General features: G+C 57.3%; 1 protein-coding gene across 1 annotated transcript in view; it reads right to left on the reverse strand.

Annotated features, from left to right (window-relative positions):
- Nucleotides 1–21,029, reverse strand: part of LOC307055467 (BCL-6 corepressor-like) — a 42,666-nt gene extending 21,637 nt beyond the window's left edge. The window contains 6 exon segments of the mRNA XM_079707704.1: nt 157–235; nt 1,557–1,685; nt 3,833–3,896; nt 4,170–4,247; nt 4,765–4,896; nt 20,585–21,029. Of these exon segments, the coding sequence (XP_079563830.1) occupies nt 157–235; nt 1,557–1,645 (168 nt within the window). The 5' untranslated portion in view covers nt 1,646–1,685; nt 3,833–3,896; nt 4,170–4,247; nt 4,765–4,896; nt 20,585–21,029.
- Between the last annotated feature and the right edge of the window lie 262 nt (nt 21,030–21,291).

Below are 21,291 nucleotides of genomic sequence, written 5' to 3' on the forward strand. Positions count from 1 at the left end.
TGAGGCTTCCTCCTGCGGCCTAGGCTTTCTACTCAGCCCTGCCCTGAAACACCCCGCCCCGCCCCCAAAAGGCCCTTTAATGGTATGCAAATGAATGCACGATTGATTACAGATCACTGATACTCAGCACATCAACAGAAGCCATTCATCTCTTACCACGTTGTGATTCAAGGGATTTTCTTCCCTTAGTTCCAGTCTGGCCTTTGAAGTGTCACCTTCGTTTACAGGAATTTTCCTATTTAGAAGGACACACCAACTTCATGAAAGCATTCCTCACTTAATCCATCTTTCATAGATTGCCCCAGAATAGACCAGTTTCTAATAACTCCGTTTTTCCAACTGCCCTTAAAAAAAAAAAAAATCCTCCCCAATGGCCCATATTGAAAGTTGTCCCCGAATGGTGATTCAACGGGACTGGGAAAAACAAAGGAAAGGCAGGGCAACAGGGATGTGAAATCACAGATGCTACGTCCTCGAGGTGGGTAAGGCAGAAATTCTGCACAACCACGTCACCCTCACAATTTTTTCTCCAGAGAGGCCGGGCAGGACAGTCCGGGCTCTGCTGTCCTAGCAGACCCTTATAAGCTCTACCTGAGGACAGGAATGAAGTAATACAATGTCCAAAGCCAAAGTGGGGACCTCAAGGCTGGAGTCTGCGAGCTGGCTACATCAATCACTTCTGTGTTACCCGTGAGGACAGTCTTTCAAAACTTTTCCCCAAACAAAGTTAGGTACCATGTCCTATGAAACTGGTTTCCATGGTGATAATGAAGCCATATTTGACTGCCTCTATCAAAATGATGGGGGATAACACACTAATATCGTACAAATGTCAGCTGCTCCAGGGGATGCCGCACATCTGTGCCAGGCTGCTTGCGGCTGCCCCTGGAACTTGTTATCAGAGAGCATCGATAATGAAAGTGCTTGGTGCCAACTTCCAAATCCCCAGGATAAAATCACTGACAAGCGGCAGAGAGAAGTTTCATCATTACCCGGAAGAGCAGCTTCAATTATCTACTGCTTAGCTGCCTCTACCCCGCACTCCAAAATTACTGATGAGGAAGCATAACAGAGCTGCCGGGTGACTGAAACCAGGAGCCAGTGGCCTCGCTTAACAGGTGGCGGAGGACGCAGAGAAACCCTGGGCTTCAATGGTGTGAAGGGTGGCTATCGTCCCATTTATTACTGAGCAAACTATTTGTTTTAAAAGCACATCGAAGGCCGATCCACCTGGGCCCACACTCCTGACATTTAGAGTTAAAGCAGCATATAGACTGGGATTAATTCTCCTTCGTAAATATGAAATAATAAATTAAGGACGAGAGTGCACTGAAAGGCCGTTTTAGGGGCTAACCTCTTAAAGGGCGGCAATGCTTCGCTGAGCCAGGTTGCCTGTTAAAACTGTAAATCAAGGGCCACCAGCTAGGCAGGAGATCTCCCCCCTACCCCCTTAGGGCCCACTCCGGCTGTGAGGACATGAAGGGGGAGGCTCTGCTCAGGAGCCCTGGGGAAGGACCCACGCTCTCCCCAGGCCTCAGCCGGACACGCGCATTTACCTGTCGTCGCTGATCCCACACATGCGGACCCTCTCGCTGTTCATCCAGCTGTGAACGTTCCCATACGGGGGGGGCGGTGCTGAAAGCATGTCGTCTTCTTGGATGGCAGCTTTTCTTCAAGCGTCTAGTCTGTTTAAAACAAAAAGAAGCCCAGGAGGTTGAATAAAAAAGGAGCCAAAGAGGGAACAAGAGAAACCCTCCTTCTAGGCACTTCATACGAATGCACTTGGGAAGGCAGACCCTGCTCCACGTTCTACAGATGGCCAGAAGCAAAGGAACACACCTGAGCCAGAGGTTCAAGGAGGGAGGTGGAACTTCCCTGGCAGGAGGCGCTGGGGATGCAGAGTTCAAGAGCCACAGGCCACACCATTCAAGGTCCAGCACGTGACACCCTTAACCTGCCCTTCTCCCTTCTCCCTTCCCCTTTCCCAGCCTTTTGGAGAACACACTTGGATCGAAAGTGGACGGTGCTGGATTCCAGGGAGCCCCACATTGACTCTTCTTGTGGCTGAAAGGATTGGGGACGGGGGTGGGGTGTGGGATAAAAGGCACAACAGTCCGGTGTGGCAGCCCAAACTACGACTCACTTCCACGGCTGCGGTGCGTGTGACTTACAGATGGAGGGGTAAAAAGAGTCAGTGGGCTGGAGAGCCACCCCACCCGAGCCCTAGATTGGATTAAGCCCCAGACCTGGGTGGTTTGGCCTGGGAGCTGCAGAGGGAGGCGGCTGAGTAATTCAATGACGCCTGCTCGCTGGGGACCAGCGATCAGGAGCGAGTGCAGAAATCGTAGCAGCCCAGGCTGCCGGGCTGGGCCTGGGGCTGCAAGATTCCGGCCCACGGGGAGCAAGCAGAAGCCACCCGTTTTCCGTCTACCGGGAGGAGGGGGGAGGCTGCTGAGGCACAGGGGAGAGCCCCGCCCCCTCCTTAACTTCCCGGCCCACCAGCCCCACCCACACCACATTCTAGTTTGCTGCATGAGTGAAGGGTCAGGACAAGCTGCATTTCATTCACAGGATTATCACGGTGCAGTGATTCATCCTCGTGCAGGATTTTAATTGCTCTTTGGAGGTTGAGCCGTTTCTTTTGACTGCGCTTCAGCTCCATATCCTGCTGTTAAATGCTGGGTTAATAATAAATAAGTAGGGGAGCCTTTAATGCCTGGGACCGATGGCCCTAGGCAATTCCCCTGCTCACAGACTCCCTTGTCCGGGGCGGGGTGGCCGGGGAGGGCCCCCCCCCCAGCCACGGCCTCTTTACACAGGACCCAAACCTGAGTGTGAAATCACTGGTGTGCAGCTCATGGGGGCAACCTTTCTTTCTCCTCCCTCACACACCCACCCACACAGCTTCCGAAAGCCCAAATGTTCCCCAAGTCGACACATTTCCTTTGTTAGCAGGAAAAAATACGCAAATGCTTGCTTTTACACTTTAGCACACGGAGCTGACCTCCAGGTCTGTTGGGTGGGAGCCACCAAGGACTGGGGACTCTTTTTCCGAGAGTGACTAGGGGTGGGGTCGGGGAGCACCTGGGAGACCTGAATCCCAAAGCCAGCCAGGCTATCCCTCTGCATTTCTTTGTCCTAACACAGGCTTTTGTCCACCAGCATCCCCCATCGGCCCCTATACAGAAGAGAACACTGTCTGTTCATCAAGAGCCCCACGCCGCAGACACACGGCGCGTAGTTAGAGCTCAACGATGAAGCTGGAGGAGAGGCAGGGATCTCCCAGTTGTGTCCGGCCTGGTGGGATTCTAGAGAAGCTATTTCTTTAGGAAGCGTCCCTTTCTTTAGACAGACTGGGGCATTTCCAGTGGCTGGCCACAGTGCCCCGAAAAGGTGGACTCAGATGGACTTGGGCATCAAGGAAGGTTCTGTGGGGGGCTCACGGGCTGTTCTTCCATGTTTCGAACATACAGATCAAGTTGGGGGCAGGCCACCACTAGTGCAGGGCCGACCAGAAGGCACGTTCAACAAAGTGTCCCCTCCCTAACCCCTGCAGCCCCTTCTACAAAAGGAAGACCAAAAGGAAGATGTCCAGGGAAGCCTCATCTAAAAGGTGGAGGAGCAACATTCCTCGGTGCAAGTGTCCTGGCCGTGGCTGCAGCGGGAGGACCACACCATGCCACCCCCTGGCTGGGTGTCATGATGAAATTTGGACATTATACCAGAAGCCAAAGGGTCACTCCATCAAACCCTTAAGAAAAGGATGAGGGACGAAGCGTGTGTGCCCTCGAAGCCCCAATCTCCTTCTGGTGCTCCAGTCTTCAAAACTTACACAAGCTGCCTCTTACATGTCTCCTTTAGTTGTCACCTTGGGACAAGGACCTCTGAGCACCTGACTGAGGAAACAGAAAGGCCCCTGCCACAATCATCCTACTGAACCCTCTCCCCTCCCCTCAAAAAGGGCCAGCAGCCCCCTTCCCTTGAAAGGGCTTTTCTTTAGAAAGGGCGGCCTGGACTTAGCATGAGAGGGGAATGCAGTTTAGAGACACCTGGGACCATGGGGTGCTTTCAAAGCCTCTCCCCGCCCTTCCAGGTCTTGACTGGTGGGGTTTTCAATATTAACGCCGCACAGATAAATAACACCCAGTGTCAGGATGAAGTGTTCTTACGTGCACAGGGTCAGATGGAGGGTTGAGGCCCCGAGCGTGGTCCGGTGTCACGGGAGTGGGGGCGGGGCGGGGGGCTGGCTGTGAAGAAACAAGAGGAGGAGGGGCAAGGCTCAGTACTGGATCCTGCTGACTACACCCCACACACACCCACACACACACACCCACACACCCACACCCACACACACACACACACACCCACACACACACACTTATAAACTTTAGCTGCCCCATGAACTTTTTGTGAACTGTTTAAAAGTGGAGGTCTGTTGAACAAACAGGGGCGCCACTGCCAGCCATAATTTCATTGCAACGAGCTAAAGACTTTTAACTCTTCAGGTTCCGGGCCAAAGATGGACCTGAGCGGAAAGGGCCATGGAGCCGGGGGCCCTGCCTGGCGTGAGGCCCTTCTCCAGAGTGACAGCCCAAATCCTGGGCAGGAACACCCTCATCCTGGGCAAAGGCCATACTGCGTACACCCCACCATCCCTGAAGAATGGGCCCACCCCCATCTCTCTGGGATGTAGGACTAAACTAACTAAGGGGATCTTGGGCGCAAGGGACACAGAGATAGGGTCAGAGACACCGCCACGCTCACCCCATTCCTCTTCTAGAAGCGGCTATTGAAATAGTTCGGGGTCTTTCTTACTTTCTTCTTCTTCTTTTTTTTTTAACCTCCAAGGAAAAGTTCTTCAAAAGTGACTTCCCTGGCCCTTGGCTGTGGGTCATGCTGCAGGGGGCAAATGACGTGATTTAGATGGCAGACAGAGCAGGCGCTTTGCTGCTGTATGTAAGAGGCTCATCTGCCCTTATTTCTCAACGACCCCCCCCTTTTCTTCCACAGGTGGGTGATGCTTCTGGAAGTGCCAAGATGTGTGAAGTCAGTCATGAAAAGCACTTTACAAGCACCAACCTGTTTCCAGTGGGAGCTGCTAAGCTACACCTTGGCTCTGGGTTTTAACCCTTTTTTCCAGCAGTGGAGAGAAGGGGGCAAGGATGTGGGATAGGGATGAAGAGGGAAGGTGGCCAAGAGAAGGGGTCAGCCGGGGAGACGGAAGAGCGTCTGGTTTCTGAAGAACAGACCAGGAATTGTGGTGGCTGCCCGCTGAACACCCAGTTCTGGGAGAGACCCGGCTTGCAAAACGCAGACTTGCAAGCGTGGTCTCCGGCTTTCGGTCTGGCCCTAGGGCAAGCACAGGAGAGCTTGAGTCTCCCTCCACAGACTTGGGCAGTCATCTGGTCCGGGAGCCAGGAGATATGATTAGCATCCGAGCTTGGCCTGGACGCTGGGGAGAAGAGCCTGATTGGCAGAAAGAGGTCAGAGGGACCAAGATTAGGAGCTGTCCCCCCAGCCTCGGCATCCCTGAGCGAGGGCACCTTGGCCCTCTGTGAAAAGACACGAGGGGGCACACGGGTCCCCAGCTGCACCCACCACCGTTCTGCCGATTCCTGCCATGAAGACACCATTATGGAATGAGGAGCAGGAGAGAACGTTTGTTTTGTTTTGTTTCTTTAAAGGCGACTTCCCTTGGCAGGCAACACACAGGTTGCAAAGGAAGGAGCAGTGGCCGTGAGAGGCTGGCGTGAGCGCAGGGAGGAAGGCAGCACCAGGCCACTCCCGCCACCTCTCCTTTCTCTCCACCCCAGCTTCTCCTGGCACCGGGCCACTTTCCACTGCCTCCGCCCTTGAGGCGCTGATGGATTGGTTCAAGTCTGCACAGCACGCGTGTCAAGTGACAGCGACGGAATGGGAAGCAGTGCCACCAAACCATCCCAACTCCACTCCAATACGAACGGTGCCCCTTCCTAGGGCCTCACTCTCTAGGCACCCCATGCCGCATCAGGCACTTATCCAGTTAGTGACCAAGAAGACCTGGACAGGTTTTGGGGAGCTTCCGGCTCAGAAGGCCGGGCAGACGGCAGGGCTCCCAGCCAGCATGCCATGTGCCACGGTCCTCCGTAGGCTGAGGACCTCTTCGCGGAAGGGGTGTCTCTCACTGCACCGGCATGGCTGGTTCTCTGTGGAGGACACGCGCGCGCGCGCAGTCACCACAGCCTCCCAGCTCCCACTCTCATCCACGGCGTGTCTCTGGGCAGGTGGCCGGACCTCTTCAACTCTGGCCCCCTCATCTGTAAATATCTGGCACCGTGTTTTCCAGAGGATTAAACTGCACTATGGACTTGAGTTCTGCCTGGCAATAGCTGGTGCAGGCCACATCTAACCCATTAAACAGCATCTGACTCCACTAAACAGTCTACGTAACAAACAAACCCCAGAATGGCTATACAGTTTTCTTGCGTCAGAGGGAAGGCTGAGGCAGGGACACAGAGGGGGCCAGGGAGGGGTGACCTTCTGCAGAGTGTGTGGCTTTCATGGAAGCCCAAAGCTCATGGCGCGGGAGCCCTTCCTGGGACTGCTCCAAGCGCAGACTGAGTCACACACAGACACTTCTCTACTGGCGTCAAGGAAGGGAGGGATGAAGTTCCTATCTTAGCAATGGGGGCCGCGAGGAGGTGGGAGATGAGAAAAAGCGGTCCAGGGTGTGCAGCGTTGGGGCAAGTCCTCCTGGGATGTTTTCCCCAGTATGTGTAGCAGTGGGGAGAAGGGAACCCCAAGGATGCCCCCAGGTCGGGGCGAGGGTCGCAGGCTTCCTGGGGTGTGGCTGAAGGAGGTCGCCCGACGGGTCCTGCAGCCGGGCATGGGTGCTGGGGGGGAGTGGGGGGTGGGAGGAGTGATCCAGCCTGCCCAGGCGCTGTCTCTTGGCACACTCCAAGTCATGGCTGTCGCCGCCTCCAGAGGCGTCCCCACTCACGACCCAAGTTTTGCATTAGTAACAGAGCTGCGGAGCAGGAGTGCGGGGGTGACGGGGTGGGGGACGGGAAACTCACGCGGCTGGCCCTGACCTTTTGAGCAACCAGAACCTTCCCTGCCTCCTCCCAGGGCGCCAGGATAGCGCCGCGAGCCACTCGGGTCAGTCGGGAGTGAACTTGGCCCGCAGCGGCAGCGGCGCGGTGGCGGCGGCTGCGGCGGCGGCGGCGGCGAGTGGGGGAGGGGCGCCCCCTCCCCCGCCTCAGCCCTGAGCACGGATCGGTCGGCAACAAAGGGATTTGCTCTCCCACCACACACCCCCGCGCTGCCGCAGGCTCCGCGCCCCTCCTACGCCAGGTCCCCGCGCGGGGCCGCCCGCCCCACACGCACCCCCCCCGCCCGACCGTCCAGGACGGTCTCTCGGCCAGCCCCCGACCCCAGCTCACCCCGCCCGCGCGCTCCTCTGGGCTCCCCCTTCCCAGGCGCCTGCCGCTGAATCTCTGACAAAAAGCAACTTTGGGTGGGCGCACGGAGAACCCAGGATGCGCGGCGGCGCGCCCCAGGGGAGTGGGCACTGACTGGAGACCGCTCCGGCCCATCATCCTGCGCTCCCTTCGGCCAGTCTGGAGTGTTCTCTCCGTGGAAGCCTCCCCCACCTTCCCCGATTCAAAGATGCAAGCCAGGTGTAGCCAGCTGTAAAAGGGGGCTCGGGGGCTTGGGGAGGGGGGCACCAGCAAGGATCGACCGGGAGAGCCGCTGCCAAACCGGGGCTGCCCGCCACACACCCCCTTTCCCAAAAACAGAGCCGTGGCCCCCCGTCAGCTCTTGGACCAACCTCAGACACTTCCCCTTCCCCCCGCCAACCCGCCCCCCACCCCGACGCCAGGCCTCGGCTTTTTGTTCCTTTCACTTTCTTTCACGGTTGTGCCACACACAACCACGCGTGTATGCAAGAGGGGGCCCCATTTGGAAGCTGGTGTCCCTCAACAGGAGGCAGCAGCCCAGGACAGGAAACCGAGGTTGAATGCAATTCATCAACCTTACTCCTCTCCTCCCCGCCAACCCACCCTCCACACCCCCTCGGGTCTGGTCCCTACAGGCTGGGTTCCCACTTGGAGTCTACACAACCTGGAGGCAAATCCAGAATAAACGATCCATAGACCACGACTCTAGAGGGGGTGTCACTGCACTGCAGCCTCCATCAGGGCTTTGTAGAAATAAAGTGAACTCACTGCAAACTCCTACCCCCACAAGGAACAAGCTAGACCAGAAAGCTATTAACGACAGCTATCATTAGTACACACAGGAAGCACAAAGGAACTTTTTACGAATAAAAGATGCATAAAACATAGGGTCCTGTGATCTGCACCCGGCTTCCCTGCTGATTGTGTGCAGCCTGGGAGTCCTGGGAAGGCTGGGGATGAGGGTCAGAGGAGGACAGGGGCTCCCACTTTCTTTACGAGGAACAATAGGAACCCCACGTCTGTTCATCTTGGAACCCGGAACACCACAAACAAAGCTGTGGGAAAACTGCGGTAGACGTGGGGGCCCGTGAATTTTTCTAGCTGTTCAGAGCTTAATTACTCCTCCTTGATCCGTGGGACCAGACACGACACCACCAAGGTTAAAATGCCCCAAACAGCGCCGAGCAGATGTGAGCGAGCTGGCAGACGCGCAAATGAGGCCTGCCTCGGAGCACGATAACAAGTGACTAATACGTTGCATATCGTTGAAAGAAAATTATTTTTCTCTAATTTGCATTTGCTTCGGGGGAAAAAAAAAGCCAACCAGAGTCCCTCTTCACAAGCACGAGTCTAATCCTGGAAATGCAGCCCGGCTGCTTTAAGAGAGCTGGAAGGAGGGCAAGACTGCCAGCGCTTTGGCGTTGCAGGCTTGTTTATCTTTCCGCCTTTCCTCCAAGGCGAAACTCGTTTTGCAAGCAACATTCCTACAGAAAATGGCACACGTCCTAAAAAGAGACCAATTTATAGAACCGGCACCGAAGTTCATGTATCATTCCAGAAGCATCTCCCAGCTCCCCACTAGGGAACCCAACTAGATGTACAAGTCCACATTATAACTCAGAGAGTAGATGTGGGGGCGGGGGGGAGCGGAGGTGGACCCGTAATTTGCAGATATCCTGCAAGCTGTACACTCAGGGGCCGGAATCACACAGAAGGGCAGGATATAGAATTAAGTCAGCTCTAAATGATCCTCCAAAGCCCGGGGGCCAGGGCTGCGGAAGCCTTCAACCTTGAGGTTGGGGGGAGTGGTGCTTACACCCAGCTTGCCCCAGGACAGCCCAGGGGCAGGCCCAGCTTCTGGACCATCCTGAGGACCATCCTGAGCCCGCCAGCTTGGACCGGCCCAGCGGGGTATTGCTGCCACCCACCAACTGTTCTCCCTCCCACCCTGGCGCCTCCCCGCACTGCCTGGCAGAGGACCAGGAACTCAGAGAAGGCCGGGCTGTGGGCATCTAGTTGATTAAGTCACAGAGTGGGTGGCGCTGTGGGCAGACCTCAAGACAGCACCGCTGGTCCTGCAGCTGAAAGGCAAGCGCGCTCTTAAAAACCGGGAAGGCAAAGGGAGGCGGGTGATCAAAAGCCGACTTGCACCCCTCCCCACCCCCATTCACCCCCCTTCGGGTCCTGAACCTACACACTTGTGTTTCCAATCCAGGAAACAGGGCCGAGGGCATAGAACACAGCGGCCGCCTGTCTCTTGAACTTGTCTGAATAACAGGGCCATTTCAGAGGAAGAACAACGGCCTTCAGAGCCTCTGCAATTTCCAGAAAGCCTTCAGTTAATACATTCTTTCCAACAGGCTTGCTTTAGGGTGGAAAGTTACTTTCCCAAATCTTAACAACCCGGTCACAAGCCACTGAGGCCCCAGGTCAACAGATCCCGGCCAAACCCCTCCAGACAGTTGACACTCATGACCCCGCAGGCCTTCTCCTGCCACCTCTGCCTAACAAGTTCCCTAAACCACAACACACCAACCAGCGCGCACGTCCACCACGATCCCAGGAGCCAGAAAGATGCGTGTCGCGGGGTGCGGGGGTGCGGGTGCCGCCGCCGGAGGGCTCTCTCGCAGCGCATCCGAGGGCTCCCGGGCCAGCAAGGGGCGGCCACCTCTGCAGCTCTCCGTGGGCCTGCACAGTGCGCGCATTGTGTGAGCGCCGAGGAGGCACAGCGCTGCTCCTGCACCAACAGCTGTCACATTCTTTGCACTCGCTGTAAACAGCCTTCACATTCCCCCCTTACCACACAGTTAAAGCCAGACTAACAATCCAGTTGGAGATCAAACCAACGACAGCAGCATTGTGTCTGCCTTCGCACCAAGCCCAGCAGCTGGCAGGTTTCTCCGGAACAAGAGACCCCCCCCCCCCACCCCTCCAGGCTCCAGCCAAGGCTGGCCGAGGCAGCAACGCGTGTGTCGCTGCTGAGTGTTAAAGCAAGAGAACACAGCCATGTCGCGCAGAGTTCTGTGCGGTTCATCAGCTCTCCCAGAGTGTCCTCCTCTCAGGCCCCCTCCCCCATTTCCTCAGCTGGGAATAAAGGTTGTTCAGACTCCCAGGGTCGCTTTCTCTGCTCAGCAAAGCGTGGGTCGGCCTGCCCCGGCCAAGCCTGGGGTCCTGCAGCCCTCTCTACCGTGGTCCCAGAGGCTAGGCAGCTCGGCACTTTCTGCAGCCCAAAGCCTCGTGTTTCGGAAAACCGTCCAACTCCCTGAATCCCTCCTGGTCGCCCCACTGATCAAAATGTCTCCTTTTATGATTTTTGGTTAAGTCGAACATTTCCATCATCGTCATTATTAGCGCAAATTACACGCCTAATCGGTCCTTAGATTTTAATTAAATAATCATACAGGCTCATTTTATGACTTAAGAAAGGCATTAGTTTTCGTTATAACCTTTCCACCAGGATATAGAATAATGATAACAGACAAATACTTATTCTTTGAAAAGCAAACTGATGGGCAGAGTATTGGGAAAGCAGACCCTGCTTCACACCTTCTGGAATCCAAGTGGAGACCAGACAGACCACATCCGCACGACTTTCCTCCGGAGCAGGGAGAGGGGATTTCTTCCTCCAAAGCATCACTTTTGTCTTCTCTTCGGGGCCAGGAGAAAGGAACCCCAAATGTTCCTTTTCCTTGCCCATCTGAAGAGACTTCTCCAGCTTAGAAGTCTCTCCTAGAGACCACTCCTCGCCACCCCCATCTGTTTTCCACCCCTCAGTCTGCTGAGAGCCGTGGTGGAAAGCAGGCAGGCTGTGCTTGTTAAATGCTCTGTAAAATGCTGTTAATAAAATAATAAATACAAAGGATGGAGGCTGCTGGTTCATGGGTGTTTTGACTGGAAATGCCTCGGCACTTGTCATGTGTTTATGGGAGGGCAGACAACTCTAGGAATTACATAGTTTGGACATCTCTGTACTTCATTTATTCTTTCCTAATTGACGTAGGCCTAGAGCTATGTCAAGTTTGCATTTGTACAGAACTGTTAAATGCCTAAGAGTTTCTCCAACTAAACCAAGTTTTAAATCAGACCCAAGGCTGGAACGTACTCTCGGCCTCGCCCCACTCCACCCCTCTGCCTCTGTGGCTGGAGAAAACAAACAGACCCTCAACAACGATCCCCTGTCCTTGCTCTCCCCACCTTCACCACCCCCACCCCCGGGGGGGGCACCTAGGGCAAAGGTTAAGGTGTCTTCAGATTACAGGCAAGGCCCTGGCTACACACACTGGAAAGCACTGCAGTTGGGCGCATCCTGGGCATACTCGAACCTCTAAAATAGTGAGCTAAGATGGGGGGAAAACTGCTGGCCTGGTAAAACCCGCCGTTCACAAAACAATGTCAGCAAAGGCTGGAAGGCATTCTTTAGAGAGGTACCAGGGACTCATGCCTACTGAAGCTCTTTCAGCACAAAGGCTTTTAGGGGAAGAAGGGAAAAGGGGGGTGGGGGGGAGGAGAGAAAGGGAGGGCTCCTGTTTCACAGCAGGCATCCCCAGAGAGTCAAGAACCAAGTGTAGCTTCAATCAAACGCTCACTTCCCCTCTGGGAGTCTAGTAGGAAACCTGATCACAGTAGCTTACTACCGGCCTGGATCCATACAGGTCTGGTTTTCTTCTCATGCTAGTAAATTTTTTTAAATACATATCCATAGAAAAGAAGCAATCCCTGACAGACTTTTATTGAAAACCACACTGAGACCTCATAACATCCGGACTTAATCCCTATCAGACAAACCACAGCACCTCTGGCCTCTGCAGCGGGCCAGACCCTTTCACCTCTTCCCACCAGCTCTCTCCCCTCCAGCCGCTGCTGTTCCCTCCCCCCGAAAGAATGACGGGAGGACTTGCCAAAGAGCACCTACATACCGGTTCTGGAATCAATTCCTAACCATATAAATGATCCCACTTAGGGGGAGAAAAAAAAAAATCCCAGCCTTTTCATATGGATTCCTTTAAAGCCCAGAATGCAAAGAACTGTAACAAAGGGAAAGAAAGAGGAACCCACGGAGGCAGACCTGGAGGAATAGCCTCAGGAATACCCTTGGAGGGGAGCTTAACCTGCAGGTTGGTCCCCAGACACTGGCCTACGCAGGTCTTGGGCGGGGGGGAGGTGGGCATCTCAGGGGCAGCAGGGAACGGAGAAGCAACCTATAGGAATCTGACCAGTCATTCAAAGCAATTACTAATCCTCCAGACCTACTATGTGCCAAGTATTCTTTGATCCTAAAGGTGGAAAATTATACCCAGTCTTACAAATGAAGAAACTTACTGAGGCTCAGAGGCCATAAATAACCTGCCCCCAAGGTCACACAGCTAGTAAAAATGGGCCACGGTCAAACTCAGTCCTGGAGTTGCGGAGAGGAGCCAATGATCGGTCAAATTGTGCCATCCAGAATCCCCAAGAAGTTCGGAAGGCTTCCTTAGCCCTTGTACTCCAATACAGAGTAAAAGGATAGCACTTAACACCTATGAAATTCGGTCCACAAGGAGCCCGCATCCTAGTTTCTCCTACACCCAGAAATCTCTTGGTCCATGTGAAGTCTTTCGAAATTTCTGCCAACATCCTACCCATCTCCCTACACTGGAACACCCTGCTGTGAGGCCAGGGATTCCCAACAAGCCTCCACTTTCCCCTCCTCCAGGAGCCCAGAACAGGCAGTGGGAGGTGGGTGCTACTCTTAGGTCTCTGGAAAAAGTGCTGACACCTGGAACTACAAGAAGGCTTGCCACACTAGTTTTGCCACATAAAGCAATCAATCAAATTATCTAGACAGAGCAAAAGCCCTTTGGAAAGACTGCCTACATCTACCTTTCCTAGGACTTTAATGAAAAACCCAGGGACCAAAGTGGGCTGGGGAGGCAACTGAGGGGGAAGCGGCTTGCAAGATGCTGGACCCTCCTGGACTCCTGGGGGTCCCCACAAAAAGCCAAGTCCCGAGACAAGCCGGAGGTTGGGGTTCTCTCTCCTCTCCCCAACTTCTCATCCCAGCAGCGCAGGGTCAGCGCTCAACATCCCCTCCCCACCCCATCTTCAATTTCCTGCTCTGCCCCGGGCTTTCAGAAGCTCCGGGAACCATCCACACCTGATGCCACAGACGCCACAGGCTCCACGACCCAGGGCCGTCTCCAGCTCAGCTCGGTGGGAAGGGCAACGGGCAGGAGCGCCGGACACTCAGCCGCCCCTGCGGCTTCCCGGCCCCGGGCGGGTGGCTCCTCCAGTGGCCGAGGCTCCGGATGCGTGAAATGGCTCCAGGAGCGCCTGGGGCAGGCCAGGGCCTCCGCAGCGGGACGGACCGAGGCGATGGCGGAGCCGGGTCCTCACCCCTCTAGTCAGCCAAACACGCCCCGGCGGCCCGGCAGCCCCTGCCTTGCAGCCAGTGGCTTTCTCTCTTTTTTAAACTTTCCGGCCTTGGCGATCACCGCCGATTGGGACAGGATTTCCAGCCCCCGCCTTCCCTCCTCCACACCCTCCATGCAGGCCCTTCCAACCTCCAGGGAGGTGACCCCCGCCCCCGGGCACCGTGAGTCCCTGGCCCCGCCAGACCCTCCCCCGCCCCCGCCACTTGGGCCACCTGGAACGAGCCGCTTCCCAAAGCGATCGGCGTCCGGCCGAGTCTGGGGCTGCTGCTGCGTCTGGGGAGGAACTCCCGCAGCCTCCAAAGGGTCCAGGCCTGCCCGCAGCGGCATGCAGAACCGCCCCCTACTCGCGCTCTCTTCGAGACCAGACGCGGGGGGAGGGGGGGCGGGGAAAGTTTACGGCCCGTCTTTAAAAAACAATTTAACTCTTCAGATGCAAGAGTTTGGGTGCCCGTGGCACGGTTATGAGCGCTCGGGTAGAACAACAGAAATGGGGGGTGCCGGAAATGGTGCAGGAAGACCCCTATAACCCTATAAACCTCTCCTCCCCCCTCGCAGTTACTATTAGCATTAAAAGATCCCAGTGCCTTCAATGCAATAGTGCCTGTTTATAACTTTTCCCTGCTGGGTCCCCATACCCTAAACAAGCCCCCTCCTCACGTTTTGAAATCACCAGGGCAAAGATCGCTCCCAAATCTGTGACCTCCCGGAGCTCTTGGGCCTCTCACCTGCTCTGCCCCTGGCACCCTGACCTCACTCACCCTCTTCCCCCCAGTACTTCCTCTGGTTTGCACCTAGACAATAAATTTAGTTTCATTTAGCTTCCGGTCTTTAATTTTAGCAGGTCTCCTTTCTGCATGCAAATCAATATGGCAATTACCATCTAAAAGCTCGCCCAGCCCCGGGTCAATGTAAATTGATCATTGTCCGCCTTCCACAAAGTAACACCGGGAGTCTGTGATGCATAACGAGATTATACTGGAAACTGTCTTTTAGATCAAATTCTATTTAATGCTGTCAGGATCTTCTCCTAGCGGACTTCCCCGCTAGTCTAATCACGGGGCGCCGGAGCCCATGGGTGCTGAGGGGCGATGGCTGGCCGGGGAGACACGGTTCTAAGAAATAACAAAGTGCGGGGACGCCCCCCCCCAATTCCAACACCCTCGACTAGGGGCCGGCGGAAATGAGCCTGCGCTGGTAAAGGGGGCCTGCTACAGAAACGTTGCGGGGGCGGGGAAGCGCGTTGGTTAATTCCCATCCAACAGAAAGTCAGCTATCCCTTCCGGAGGAACACATGGGGGGCAACCAGCGAAAGCCGACGGGCCGGGCTGGAGGTTGGGAGACGTCCCCGGCCAAGTGCTCGGGGCACAGGCGGCTTGGCTGCCACGGGGGTGGCCTGAGAAGACCTTCCACTCCTGCCCCGGCTGCTTCTCAAGCCAGCGCCACCATCTAGGCCCCGGCAGCGCAGCCAGCCTTGCAAACAGACGGAATCCTGCCGGCCGTTCACTCGGGCGAGGCAGCCCGGTCGGGACGGGCCTCCCCTCCCCTGACTGGGCGAGGCCCCTCCAGGCCGAGGCCCCTGTGAGCCGAGGGCTGGAGGCCTCCAGCCAGGAGAAGGTCCTCCCGCCCCTGCGCGGCCCCCAGGGCACGGGTGTGACCCTGGAGCTTAACAAAGGGCCTTCAGAGCTCCTTTCGGCCTCGGGCTGGCGGGGGAGCGGTGGGGCCAGCGGGGAGAGGGGCGGTACGGCGGCCCAAGTGGACCCGTGAGGCCCCACGCCCCGCCGGGCTGGGTCTGCCGGGCCCGCCGCCCTCGAGGAAACCACCGAGGTGGCATTGCCGGGGCCGCTGGGCACCCCCGAGGACCGTCCTGGGGTTCGGGCGGCTCGGAGGCCGGCGAGCCTCCTGCCCAGCCCCGGCTGTCGTGCCCAACCCAGCGCGGGCTCCACCCGAGTGCGGTCTTCCCAATAAAAGCTGGAATTCCCGGCTGGGCTCAGACAAAGAGGCACCGCGGCAAACCGACGCCACGCGCAAACCAAACCCAAGCCGAGTTTACGCGCGCGTCTGGGGTCACAGAGGCGCCCTCCCTACGCTGGCCGTCCCCGCACGGTCTCCTCAAGGGGGGGAAAAAAAGGGAAAGTAAGCATACCTCCCCTCGATTCCGCCCAGAGGCCGAGCTTCGCACTTCTTTCGGTTCAGTCTCTCTCAGTTCACTAGGCCCTGCGCCACCTTAGCAAACAGGGCTTAGAGGAGCGCAACATCCCTTGCTTCCGACCCAGAATGCAAAGCTACTCCTCTTTTTCCTCCACCATCCATCCTCTCAGGGTCCAGAACTCAAAAATCTTTCAGAAATCCTCCTACCTGCTCAAGACATACTCTCTTCCCCACTCTAGATGGGAAGAAACTATAACCAGAAGCAATCTTAGTAACCAAGGGCCATCCACCCTTAGCTAGGCACCGTCGCCCTCACTTTCCCTCTAGCCGAAGACACAGTATTTCCCAGTGAATGAGTGTGCGAATGTGGTTGTGTGGCCCACACTTCCGTGCCCTGCTCTGTCTCACTGGGCAGGAAAATCTTCATCAGGCACTGAGGAGTTTTTGTCATTCAGCCTGTGTATCTAAGCATGGATGTATGCATGTGAATGCTTTTTGTGTTTCCAAGTGACCCTCTTCACACCTTTAAATGGGCTTTTGTCTCTCGAACGAACTTACAGAAATCCTGCTCCAGTTTCCAGCTCAACAAAGTCTGGGATTTTCTCCTAGGATCTCGCTCTAGGTCTCAGTATTTGCATACCCATGTTTACATTCCTCGCGGCCAGTTCTTTCTCTCTTCTCTATCTCTTGTTCCATGTGGGCACCAGAGCCCAAGGGTCTTGATTTGTCTCAGCACATGTCATTCAGGCGCACATCTTAATCTGTGCATTCCTGTCTAACACGTACACCTCCCCACGACTTACATTCTTGCTTTGCCTATAATGGGGCTCGTTCCCAGACCAATATGGGTTTGCAGTTTAAGGTAACTAGAGGATCCCCTAAGACTACAAACCCTAAAAGGAAGAGGAGGGGGAAGGAGAGAGGAGTGTGACTAATGATTCATTTCTCTATAGGGTAACCCACCTACCTCAGGGGTCTACCTCAGGGAAAGAACGAGACCAATGCCTGCAGAGTTGTATTAAATTTTTAGACCCATTCAATGTTGACCCCATGGATGTGTATACAAATGATCGATCTTGTACACATCACTGTCCGACTCCTGTTTGGAGGCTGCCTCCCTGCACATATCTTATTTGAACTCTCCACAAGTTCATGGTTAAAAGTGTTTTTATTTACATAGACAACTCAAGGACCCCTTTGCTCTCTCCGACGCATACCTGTACGCACTGGACAGGCATTTCAGGCTTGGGTCTTTGGTAGGCAACACTCTCGGTCAGAGGCCCCACTGACTAAAGCTCTGAGTAGACCTTCACATACTGGGCCGCTGGGAACAGTAAGGTCTAACCTCTGCATCTCCCCAACTCACTTCCTTAAGTGAGGGTGCCCACTGTGTGTGTTCACACCTTCCCCATTGAGAAGTATCGGGTCAAATTAGATCACCTAGCAGCTGCGTTTGGTTCGTCGAAGAATCGAGCCCAACGTACCAGGATGTGAGATTGCATACACAGAAGAGAAAGGAAAACCCTAAGCCCAGACTCCCGCCTCCTCTCCCCAGGGGGCTACTTTGCCTCCAGGAATTTCGACTACACTCCCCACCTCCACTCTCCCTATCGTCTTTAAAGGGTTAAGAGAAACCCTTGCAGCCTTCCCTCCACCCTGGTCGCTGGGCCCGAAGGCTCGCTCGCTCACGGGAGTCTGCCGCCGCCTCCGCGGCCCGCCCCCAGACAGACAGAACGCTGGAGCGTGACCGCGCCTGCAGGGTCGGGGTGGGACTCTACGGGCTCGGGCTGCCCCGAGCGCACAGCGGGTCCGCCCCGGCCCCGGCCCACAGCGCTCCCGCCAGCCCGGCTGCCGGGGCACAGTCACAGCTCTGCGCGCTGGGCAGTCCGATTTTTATCTTGTCTAATCCCAAACTGGGCGGGGAGCACAGGCGTCGTGCTTAGAGAACAAGAGATAGGCGAGGGAGGCGGGGAGGAGCAGCCAGGCAGCGACGAGCGGGAGCGAGTTAAAGACACAGTCGAGGCGACCGAGAGCAGGAAGAAAGAGCGGGCTGCGCGGGCCTCGAGGCGCCGCACGCAACGCGCCGCCCGGCCAAGTTACACTCACCTCCCGGTCGCCCCTCGCCGCCCATCCCTCCCCACTTCCCAGAGGCGCTCTCCGCAGCCCGGGCCGCGGGGCCCCGGCCTGTGTGGGAGGCACAGGCCCGGCCGGCCCTGCAAAGGGCTGGAGAGAATCGCTAATGAGCTGTGCGGCCCATTGATCCGGAGAACACTTCCTAATTAACTCTCAGTCACCTACTGGTGACAGTGCCCCAAAGGACAGCGCTGGGGCCGTCCGAGCCCCAACCCCGACCTGCCCGCGGAGCGCCTGGCGCCCGAACCCCGCGCCCCCCCCCCGCCACTACCCCAGGCAATCCCGGTGAGTGGCGGCGTAAACCCGCACACTAAAGGCCAGCCTCGGATTAAACCTGGACGGCATATTAATCACCGCCATCTCCCCGCTTCCTCCTCGCGGTGAAATCATGCCCAAAATAAACACGGGAACCGACACTGCAAAGCCCAGACCAGATAACGGGTCGGGGGTGGAGTGGGAAGGGTCGAGAAGCAAATGTGTTTTCCAAGTGTCCACGTACAGGAGTCTCGGAGGCCGACAATTAAAATGCCTTCCACACAAGCAATTCTGTTGGCCAAACCGAATCCAACACCTCCTAAGGATTGATTTCGGCCCGCGGTGTCTGTTTCCAGTGCCACAGCAAGTGTCACATGGCTACAAATACCCAAGTCTGCCTGCGTTCACCACCCACCACCTTCTGGGGTGGGCCATTTCCTCCTCGTTTTTATTCCTGAGTCATTTTAAGGATTTTTCTCCAGAGACTACCCCTAGAAGCAAATACCACTACCCCTCCTCTGGCCTTCTCTCAAAAAAGAACAAAACAAACAAAAAACCAGCTAAAACCCTGAGCTGTCTACTCTAGACACAAGAGGCTGTACGAATACCTATTTGAAGCGCGCTGGTTTCTTTTTTTAAGGTTTGTTTTTAAATACACATAACCCTCCCCCCTCCTTCGCTCTTCCATCCCCGCAACCCCCCAACCCTTTAGACGCCGGCGGCGCGCGCCCTCGCGCGCGGGCACTCACAGCCTCTAGCTGGAGATCGCGGACTTTCTGGAAAAGATTCGTTAACTGCAAATTAAGCCTCGCCCCGGCTTCGGCCTACACGCGGCCAGGCGCAGCCGTCTCAGGGACCCGGGGACGTGCCCACTCAAGAGTGCAGGCGGCGGGAAGCCCGCCGGGACCACGCGTGCCTCGAGCCGCCCTACTCCGCACACGGCGCCCCGGGGCTTGCTTGGTAAACAGCAGGAGCACGTCGCCGCCGCCCCGAGACCCCTAGTTGGCGGAGGCTCTGCAGCGCAGCCGCCCGCCTGCTCCGAGCGCGGGCCCCAAGGCGCAGCGGCGCCTCGCCCTCCCCGCCTCGGCCGAGGATCGCGCCCGGGTGCGCAAGTTCCTCTTCGCCCTCAGCCTCTGCGCCGCACGCCCTCCGAGTGGGACCAACTTCCTCCGGCCGCAGACTCGCACACGCCCTACAGGGCTTTCCACCAGACTCCACGCTACCCAGAGGAGGACCCAGGTCTCGCCCCCCCGCCCGCCGCCGCCCCCGCCCCCGCACGATCTACCCCCACCCCTAGGGTCTCACAACTTAAAACCAACCCCACGACGTCGCGGGGAAGGTGGGGGTGGACCAGGGTGGCAGATTAAAATTTTAAAAGAACTTTTAGAAAACAAAGCGTCTGACCTGACTGGCTGGCGGGCGGGCGGGCAGAGTCGGAACCCCTCGCTCTGCTCCATTTCCTAGTATTTTTTTTTTAATCCACGTGATTCACGCTTTGGAGCAAGCCAAAAAAAGCCAAAAAACCGGGACTCCCCTCCCGAGTCGCGCGGCAGCGGCGGCAGGTCGAGCTCGGCTCGGCCCGGGGCGCCCGCCACACACACCCTCGCGCACGCACACGCCGTCGTTCCACGAGCAAGAACGAGCTGCCCCCGGAGAGGCGAGACGAGGCAGCGGCGGCTGGGCGTTTTTACAGTTCTTTCCCGAGTCGAAAAAGAAAGCAGACGGGAACCCGCCGCCCTCCCCTTCCTGCTAGCGACCTAACGCCGAGCCGAGCTTCCCAACTTCCAGCCCAGCTCACCCCCTCCGCCCCCCACGCCCGACTCACTCAGCGACGACCGCGCTCCCGCGCACACAGGCACACACTGTCTGCAAACTTCCACTCCGCGAACTCCCTGCTCTCCTCCCAGCCCCCAGGGAGGCGGCAGCCCGCCCCCGCCGCGCCCCTCCCTCCCCGAAGCCCACGCCGGGCCGCTTAGGTTGGCTGCATTTTTAATAACTTACAGCTAGGAAATAAAAACAAAAGCGAGCAAAGCAGCCAAAGTGAAGCGCGAGGCACAAGCTTCGAGGGGTACGCGAGAGAGTCAGAGGAGCCACCCGCCGTTAGTCTGGGCCCCGAGGGAGGGGGCCGACTGCAGCCCGCCGCACGCACGCCCTCCAGCCCGCGCGGCCTCCGCGGGGAAAGGTGTTCCGGGCACTGACCTGAAGTCCCCAGCCGGGGAGTAAGCAGGGAGCCTGCGATCCGGCGCTTTGAAGTTTTCCCCGGAGCAGAGTCGAGGCGGCGAGGAGGAGCGACGGGAGGCGGGGTGGGTGGGGAGAGGTGTGCGGGGTTGGAGGAAAGTGGGGTGGCGACGTTGGCGATGGGAGAAGGGGCCGGGCCGGGGAAGCGCGGCGAACAGCAAAGTTTGCCGTCCCCCGCTGCCCGCAACCCGCTCGCGTCGCCGCGCCCGCTCGCCTCCCTCGCCGTCTGCTGCCAGCCGGCTGCCTTCGGGGTCGGCCCCGCCGAGGGGTGGGCTCTGGGCCGGGTGGGGGCGGGGCAGGGCGGGGCGGGCTCAAAGCTTCCGGGCAGATGGCGACAGCCCCGCGCGATCCTCCGGGCTCCGGCGGCTGGGCCGGGCTCGGCCGGGCTCAGCAGCTCTCGCGTCGCCGCTGCTGCCGCCCGCGCTCGGGCAGGAGCCCCAGCGCCATATTGACGATTAGCCGCGAGCGCCAGCTCGGGCTGGGTTTGTGAACGTGTGTGTGTGAGTGTGTTGGCCAAGTCTTCCTTGCGCGGCGACAGCGCGGCTTGGGCTCCCCGCCCGGCAGCTTGCGGGCTCCCCCTCCGCCGCCGCTGCCGCCTCGCTCCCGCTCCCGCTCTCGGTCGCGGTCTGGGCTCCGGCGCGTCTTCCCCGCTGCCGCCGAGCTCGGTT

Source organism: Hyperoodon ampullatus (genome assembly GCF_949752795.1).
Source record: "Hyperoodon ampullatus genome assembly, chromosome: 7".
NCBI lineage: Eukaryota > Metazoa > Chordata > Mammalia > Artiodactyla > Ziphiidae > Hyperoodon > Hyperoodon ampullatus.